Consider the following 9,124-nt stretch of genomic DNA (forward strand, 5'->3'; position numbering starts at 1 on the left):
TATTGGACACCATAATGTCCTCTGTAAAATATGCATATCTACTGGAAAACTCTGGCACAATTTGTGCTTACAAATTGCAGAGAAGTTAGCAAGAGATTGGCTAACATTGCAGTTTCAAAGCTCTGGAATGGGATAAATGTTCAGAAATCTCTTCTGCATTTGGCTTCAGCATGGAAAGCAGACTAGACTTCACTAGACGAAAGACACTTCACATCCCAACACCCAGGTAACTCCATCCCTATTATATTTTACACTGATGCATTTGGCAGACACTTTGGTATCAGACCATGACCTTGGTGTTGTTCGTGCCATGCACTGCCATTGACCTAGAAGCAGCATGTTAGTGGCAGCATAATGATCTGGGATGTAGTTCAGCAGGAGGAACTGAAAAGCTTATTTGTTGTTGCAAATAAAGACCGGTTTAGATAACCTCAGCAGGAAATGACCAAATATGAACAGTAACTACAGCTTGGAAACAAAGGTTATTTCCTGAAATGGTCCAGGATTCTGTTAGATTATAGATTGATGGATCATGTTGACATATATTAATGTAGAGATCACTGACATTTCAATGCACAATAATTTGTCTGTAACCATGTAGGAATATATGGAATAATAATAATAAAAAAAGATAAAATGAGAACATGAACAAACAAGTACATTTATTATCAAGTACTCACTCTAGTGGTGTGACATGGCAATACCAGGACTAAGAGCAAATCATTTCTGACAGAAACACCTCTAACAACCATCAGCATCTGTAGTCAAACCATTTGATCTTTTTAATGCCAATCTGTTAAAATATACACAAAAAACTTATCATATCTGATAGATCATAAACTTGGAAAAAGAGAAGACGTAATTAAACTTAAAAGCACCTTTAAGAGATTTATTGTAACCTAGAGGAAACAGTATACATACAACTTTCTTTGCATCAAAGCACACTTGCACACTCAAAGTTAACTATCACTCAGCCTGTCAAAATGACATTTATCTTTAAAACATTTACCACTACAGAGATATTTTGGCTTACAAATATGTACAATTAAGAAACAAAAGACAAAAGATCTTAAGAAACATTAGAAATACAAAAAAAAAAAAAAGTGTTGGGCTAAATAGATGTTAAGCAATCTGAACCATCAAATAAGATAAATGTGAAATAAACAAATAAAAACAACATTCAACATTGATTTTTTTGCTTGGGTGAAATTTCTGAATTATTTTCTGATTTATTAATAATTGTATTGTTGTAAAATTATCCAATTATATTCTCTAAAATCAATAAAACTGTTAAATCTCTTAAACGTGCTTGTAATACTTTAGTTTAAATGAATCAAGTTTTTGATTGCATGAAGAAATGGTGGGCAGTCTTTCAGAAATGAACTCTAATTAAGCCATATGTTGACAATTATGGTGTTTATAAAATGTCCTGAACACATGAGGACCTTTGCAACTGTCATTCAACGACAAGTTCAAAATGTTCAGCTTCTTCAAACTCTGCATTCATCTTTGCGGCAAGAACATCCAATTCCGACATCTGGAAGCAAAGAAAAAGGACATTCATTTTGAAAGATTTAAACTGCATATTAAGTAAAGAGATAGGATGAATCAGAGGCAACTATAATTGAGCATTTCTAGGTTGGTTAATTCTTCCAACAAGTGTAAACCCAGTTAACTATCAAAACATCCCAACAGGACCGACAAAGCAACAGTGAGTGTTTACATGCACAATAGTACACCAGTTATTCTTAACACAACGTCTAAGGTCATGTAAATGTCTTAAAAATTGTTTTTTTGTTGTTGTTTTTTTAAGAGGAAGGTCATAAACTGCTCAAGCAAAACCTGACCAGGATGCATACTATTTTTGCCATATTACCCCGATTTCACTCTGTATGTAAACACCTTCGATGTTTCTGGCAGTTTATAGGAATAGTTCACCCAAAAATTAAAATTCTCTCATCATTCGAATTAATTAATCGAATTTAATCCAATATACAAATATTTGCTGAGAAAGCCCCTCAAATAAAAATAATTCAATACATAATGATGAAATAATTATCTTTAAATATATATATATATATATATAAAAAAATAAAAAATATTCAGATAATTAAAATGCATTACATTCTTGTGGCAGAAGAGTTAATCATTGATATAACAATACAAAAAGCGGCTTTAGAATACAATGTATTGTTTACTACCATATTATTGATCATAAGTCAATCATTGACACACAGTTCACATCAATTCATTTCACAAGTGAATTTGACAATCAGTTGGAGATTTATTATGAGGGCTTGTTTAAGGACCTGTCAATTTACATCTGCGTCAGACATGCTTGTGTAGTGTCTCGGGTGTGTTGTGTCATAAACATAAAATGTTTAGGTTACTGTATCAAGTTAAATATAGTTTAATACTCAATCTTTAAACATCTTAAGATCCCTTATACCTCTTCTCTCTTGGCTCTCAACGAAGGCGGTCGCATTTTCTCACCCTCTCCCTACCCTTATCTTCCCTGCTTTGCTCCTCTCGTCATATCTAGTCTACTGTCTTGTACTTGAGAGACTCTCTCAGCACTGCTCTTCAAACTAAGTCATCATGGATTTGATCAACTGGTCTCTCAACGCAATTGACACCATCTTCTCGACGAGAAGCTTGGGTTCGGGGAACCTGTCTGCCCTGACGGAACGCTCGCGGCTGGCTACACGATGGACGCTGCGGGAGAGGTGGCGGTCGTGTGTCTGGCGGCTCTTTCCGTGGAGGACGTGAAGATATCTACCTATTCGGTACCATGATAACAGGTCTTCTGCTGATTGGATTAGGCATTGCCCTGGTTTATCGAGGAGTTAAGAAGACGGTGACAGCTGTCCAAAAGCCTCACAAGGCTGCCCGTCATGATTGAAACAGTGGGCAGAGCTGTCTGCACTCAGACTGGATCTATGAACCAAAATACGGATAACATCATGGAGAAGCTCACAGCTTTGCAAAGGCAAATGGATCGTTTCAGAGACCAAAATGGACCAGGAGAATAGCCGTGTAAATTAGAATGCGGCTACTCTCCTTAAGACCAAACAATCCCAATCTTATCTGTTTCGCCACCCTCAACCTCAGACTGGCCTTGGCCAAGGCCGCTGTTGGAACAACAACTCCCCGAAGAGCACTGCAGTGAGCCACTCTGCGTTCCTTCCCCGACTCCCCAGACACCTGGTGATTGTTGACTATGTCTGGGACCTGATCAAGGTTGTCTCCATGGCAACTTGCTGTGTATCGCTATGACAACCCTCGTGGACTGAGGCACCTAGATTAGATGCTGGCATAGCGACTCTCCAGGCCTGCCTACACACACATGAACTCTACACATATATACAGATATGCAATCATCCGCCCGATACCCTATCCCTCGCCAGCCGCTTTGTACCCCCAGTCTGACAGGCGGGTCTGTGACCAGCGCCGAACATGGCTGCAGGTCCGGATGGCTGCTTGCCTGTGCTGGGCCACCTCCACCCCCAATCCCTCCCCTGTTGCAAGTCTTGTTCATGTTGTAGAGTGTACTGATTATGTGCTAATGTTGCTGAGGTGTTTTTTTCCCTGTTCCCACACTGTACTTCTTAAGGAGCATAGTCTGGGGGCTGCCTTTTTTTTCTCCTCTCCTCTCCTCATGTCATGCTGTATTTCTTCTAATTCCCTGTCTTCCTGTCCTGTCTATCCCCTTGTCATATGTATGTTTGTATGGACAGGTCGATGGCCAATTTCACTGGTTTACTATGTGACAATAAAGGACTACTACTACTACTACTACTACTACTACTACTACTACTACTACTACTACTTAGATCGCATTTGTGCTCCGAGTGTTTTGAATGCAAGAAGGTAACGCATGTTTGTGGTGTTCTGCCTACTGAAGTGTTTTCTTCACTGTATAAACTGCGCGTTGCTCATACAGCTGAAATTTCACTTACTGCCCTCTGGAGTAAACAGGTGGTACTACAATCTTGCGTTTCTCAGGAATCTTCCTTATTATGGTCCGGGGGCATTGCGATTAATTGCGGTAATTTATTTGAATGCGGTTTTTTTGTCAAATTAATTGCACTGAATTAACATGTTAAACTGACAGCCCTAATATATATATATATATATATATATATATATATATATATATATATATATATATATATATATATACTTTTTTTTATTGAAAAGTTTTATTATATTGGGTTATCCTGTATATTGTTATTGGGAATTAAAATGACTCCTATCATGATATAAGATTTTGGTAATATCGCCTAGCCCATAGGTTGCATTATTAATATTATAATATGGTTCCGAATTAGAACCAGTTCTCAGTTCCCAACCTTTCCTCTCTTTATTTTAGGAATGGACCCTTTTCACAAGTTCTTGTACAATGAAACGGAACAACAAATTTGGCTAAACTTGAATGGCAGTGAATGGGGACAACAAATAAAATGTTTGCTTACCCATTTGCACTAACAGCAAGAGAAAAAAATAAACGATTATGCACAGCTTTGCATTAGAAGATTAAATACAGCGCTGGACTACAGCAGTAAGAAAGTAAGAAACAGGCCAAATTTGTTGTCACTCCATCAGCAGCTGTGTTAGAAGCCTCATCGCAGCAATGGTAACTGATTTTTTTTACATGCATTCCAGTGTAATATAATACAAAGTACAATGTTATAAATTTGCATTAAATATTTTTTAAATCGGAGATATAAAAAAGTTACATTTACGTTGTTAAAGGTGGAAACACGTCTGTGAAAAGGGTCCATTATGTTTGGTGTGGCTAGTGGCGCAGAAATAACACTTAATATCTCCATGTCCATTCCTGACTCACTCTCACCTTGATCTGTTGCACGCGCTTCCTCCTGGTGGTTTTCTTCACCAGGCACACACCAGGGATGTTTGGATCTACTTCAGGAGGGCAGGATGCGCTGTCATCAGCAGCTGAGATGTTAAAAGAACCCACACTGAAAGATGAAGAGCCCTGAGGAGCTTTTCCAGACCGTTCTGTTTTATGCATCACCTCTGGTGTCTGAAGCCTCTCAAAACCAAACATGGTCTGCCGGTTGTTAGGAGAAGAAAAAGCAGCAGGCTGAGATTTGGGGCTTTCAAAGGACTTTTCCCCAAAACTCCCCCGACTGTATGAGCGCCGCACTTTTTTGGACCAAAAGGGGTCCTGCTCAGGTTCTCTAGGCTGAGATGATGTAGAAGAAGGGGGCAGGATGGGCGAGAGGACCGCAGTCTTGGGTACAGCTGCGACACCTGGGGATGATGTCATGACTTTGGACACCTTTACTGCCACTTCAGATACTCTTTCTACATTCTCCTTGTTACTGTCAGACAGGGCCTAGAAGACCATTTCCAAATGAGAAGATTATGTTTTTGTGGTATACAGTGAAACAAATACATCTTATACAAATGCGGTTACTCTGGTATGGCTTGAGTGTCAATACTTTTTGAAGCCACTTTACAGTATGTGATCAATAAAATTGACATTGGGAAATTTGTTAGACTTACCCGAGTTTTCCTGGGTGCTATTTTTCGAACAGTGATTGACCGCTTAACAGCCACTGGTGGAGCCTTGTAGAAAAGATGCATTGTAATATTACACATCTATTGAAACTATAGAGGGTTAGAAATTAAAGACCATGTTTATTGTTGCATTGAGACATGGGCCAAAACATGTCCAAAAACAAATCTGACAAGATCCCTAGAATGTTCTTACCACAAATTTACCATTTGATTGTATTTTCTTGGAATGGGACAAATTGCAATCCTTCAGACAAACTTTTTTTTAAATAATCTCCCTGATGGAAAATCTTTTTTTTTAATCTAAATTACACATTTTGCTTAATATGCTAATACAATGAGATACTGTAGATATAAAAAGTTACATTTGTGTTGAGCTCCACACCACTAGGTTTTCTCTCAGAGAAGTTTAATCTCTTTAATTTTTATAGTTACCTTTTTGAAGGGCTGAGCTTAGCATTCATACATAAAACATGTCTGCTCAGGCTCACATGGACATAAAGCAGCCTTATTATACATGTGTTGCTTAGCCCAGACTAGTCGACTAATAGCTCAGACAACGCATTGACTAGCCGATTATGAAAAACGGTAGTTTTGCACGTCCCTTAATTTTACCTGAAAATTCTGTATAATAGAGTAAAGAAAAAGTAATGTCAGGCACGAGTGTTCTTCAATAAACCTTTCTAAGAAAAAGGGTTAATAGAGCTCATTATATATCATTAAATCACAATACTTAAAAAAAAACAAAAAAAAAAAACAACACATTTAGAATATTGAATCGTGATGTTCTCAGACCATGAAACTCAATATTAAACAGACATTAAAATATATATTAAAGTTAGGATGTAAGGAAATAAATATGTATCTTTAAAGGAAAAAATTTAACTATGTCCTGACAGAAGGAGTTGAATGTCCCACAGGATTTGTGTAGTTTTGTCAAGATATTATGTTTATATTTTTTGTTTCATTAGTTGCTAGTAACACCCGAAAAACAAAATGGCAACTGGATTTATACATGCGTGATGAAAGATATGGTTATTTTGTCATATTTTATAACACTGAATGTACAGTTGAAGTCAGAACTTTACATACACTTAGTTTTAAGTCATTAAAACTCGTTTTTTAACCACTCCACAGACTTCATATTAGCACACTTTAGTTTTGGTTAAGTCGTTTAGGAAATCTATTTTGTGCATGACAAGTCATTTTTCCAACAATTGTTTACAGACAGATTGTTTCACATTTAATTGACTATATCACAATTCCAGTGGGTCAGAATTTTACGTACACCAAGTTAACTGTGCCTTTAAGCAGCTTGGAAAATTCCAGAAAATGCTGTCAAGCCTTTAGGCAAATAGACAATTAGCTTCTGATAGGTGTTCTGAAATGGAGGTGTACCTGTGGATGTATTTTAAGGCCAACCTTCAAACTCAGTGAATCTTTGCTTGACATTATGGGAAAATCAAAAGAAATCAGCCAAGACCTCTGAAAACAACATGTGGACCTAAACAAGTCTGGTTCATCCTTGGGAGCAATTTCCAAATGCCTGAAGGTACCACTTTCATCTGTACAAACAATAGTATGCAAGTATAAACACCATGGGACCACGCAGCCATCATACCACACATAAGACGACGCATTATGTCTCCTAGAGATGAAGATAGCTTGGTGCGAAAAGTGCAAATCAATCTCAGAACAACAGCAAAGGATCTTGTGAAGATGCTGGAAGAAACAGGTAGACAAGTATCTATATCCACAGTAAAACAAGTCCTATATCAACATAACCTGAAAGGCTGCTCAGCAAGGAAGAAGTCACTGCTCCAAAACCACCAAAAAAAGCCAGACTACAGTTTGCAAGTGCACTTGAGGACAAAGATCTTACTTTTTGGAGAAATATCCTCTGGTCTGATGAAACAAAAATGTAACTGTTTGGCCATAATGACCATCGTTAAGTTTGGAGGAAAAAGGGTGAGGCTTGCAAGCCGAAGAACACCATCCCAACCGTGAAGCATGGAGGTGACTGAATCATGTTGTGGGGGTGCTTTGCCGCAGGAGAGACTGGTTCACTTCATAGATGGCATCATGAGGAAGGAAAATGATGTGGATATATTGAAGCAACATTTCAAGACATCAGCCATGAAGTTAAAGCTCGGTCGCAAATGGGTCTTCCAAATGGACAATGACTCCCCAAGCATACCTTCAAAGTTGTGGCAAAATGGCATAAGAACAACAAAGTCAAGGTATTGGAGTGGCCATCGCAAAGCCCTGACCTCAATCCGAAAAGCGCGTGCGAGCAAGGAGGCCTACAAACCTGACTTAGTTACACCAGTTCTGTCTGGAGAACTTCTAGCAACTTATTGTGAGAAGCTTGTGGAAGGCTACCCAAAATGTTTGACCCAAGCTAAACTATTTAAAGTGTAAGTAAACTTCTGACCCACTGGGAATGTGATGAAAGAAATCCACCCTGAAATAAATTCTCTCTACTATTTTTCTGACATTTCACATTCTTAAAATAAAGTAGTGATCCTAACTGACCTAAGACAGGGAATGTTTTCTACGATTAAATGTCAAGAATTTTAAAACTTAAATTTAAATGTATTTGGCTAAGGTTTATGTAAACTCCAACTGTAGCTTATAATGAGCTTGAAACCAAATAGTATTCTAAATTCATTCATTAATTGATAAAATTGAATGGCTGCTTATCACAAATATTTGACAAAACAGAACAAATTTTCGCGGTTCTGTTGCCAATTTGGCTCCGCACTCATGAATTAATGATCGACTTTGTAAAGCTGTAACTCACCACCATTTTAGAGGGCATGTTTTCATCGTTTGCCGACAACCTGGAAGACCTCCGTCTCTGAGGACTGGCTCCATTTGACCCTTTATATAAACAACAAAAAAAGAGTTGACATTAAGTGTGAGAGTTCCTTTAATGTTATTACAAAGTCAGCTAAGCATGCCGCGTTATTACCACCTAAAACTTGCCATATACTGTGGCTATTTCAGTGCTATTTTGATCGAAGTGTGATATTCAAAGTAATAACACTCACTTCTGATTTGGTCGTTGGTCTTCCTCGACCGACCAAACGATGATGATCGAGGGGTTTTGTTGCTCATCTTGCAACAAAATACAGATCCAGAAACTATGTCAGATTGCTGATAGCCAGTGAGCTAACCCAATGATACATTGATTATACGTCAATTACAGTGGGGGGAAACGCTGGAAGTATACTAACAGAGGCGTAGCTTTGTTTTAAGTACACTTGACTAAATTTGACAGTATTGTCTGGGAAATTCTAAAAAGAAAAGTCCACAATTTTGTCCCGTAGATGCAAACGAATCTGCGCTGTTTTCAAATTCGCCCGCCTTTCCGTGTAGTTACAACATGACGTATGCGCGGGTGGAGCTTCACCAAGCACTTCCTGTGGGACAAACGTGTCTTCCTCGAGGGGGCGCTACAAAGCTCAGCGGGCAGAGTCCTGCATTGAAATGCATTCAAATTCAGGGTGGAATTCGTCTCACAGGAGGCATTTATAATCTTTTGAATCTAGTAATTATAATGTTTGCTTCTATATGA

At 38.2% G+C, this 9,124-nt stretch overlaps 1 protein-coding gene across 1 annotated transcript; it reads right to left on the reverse strand.

The window, feature by feature from the left end:
• Positions 1–679: 679 nt before the first annotated feature.
• LOC127631443 (sororin-like) lies at positions 680–8,903 on the reverse strand. Its single transcript, XM_052109556.1, has 5 exons — positions 8,598–8,903; positions 8,348–8,427; positions 5,533–5,595; positions 4,856–5,362; positions 680–1,537 (listed from the first exon to the last, which is right to left on the reverse strand). The coding sequence occupies exons 1-5, from the start codon at positions 8,662–8,664 to the stop codon at positions 1,457–1,459; spliced, it is 798 nt and encodes a 265-aa protein (XP_051965516.1). The 5' UTR covers positions 8,665–8,903; the 3' UTR covers positions 680–1,456.
• Between the last annotated feature and the right edge of the window lie 221 nt (positions 8,904–9,124).

The sequence above is a fragment of the Xyrauchen texanus genome, chromosome 3 (assembly GCF_025860055.1).
Source record: "Xyrauchen texanus isolate HMW12.3.18 chromosome 3, RBS_HiC_50CHRs, whole genome shotgun sequence".
NCBI lineage: Eukaryota > Metazoa > Chordata > Actinopteri > Cypriniformes > Catostomidae > Xyrauchen > Xyrauchen texanus.

Bases quoted from the DNA above. Each gene is read 5' to 3' on its own strand.
- LOC127631443 (XM_052109556.1), bottom strand. From the start codon at position 8,664: ATGAGCAACAAAACCCCTCGATCATCATCGTTTGGTCGGTCGAGGAAG. The intron at 8,428-8,597 runs GTGAGTGTTATT...GTTTATATAAAG, and splicing joins GACCAACGACCAAATCAGAA to GGTCAAATGGAGCCAGTCCT. The intron at 5,596-8,347 runs GTGAGTTACAGC...CTTTTCTACAAG, and splicing joins ACATGCCCTCTAAAATGGTG to GCTCCACCAGTGGCTGTTAA.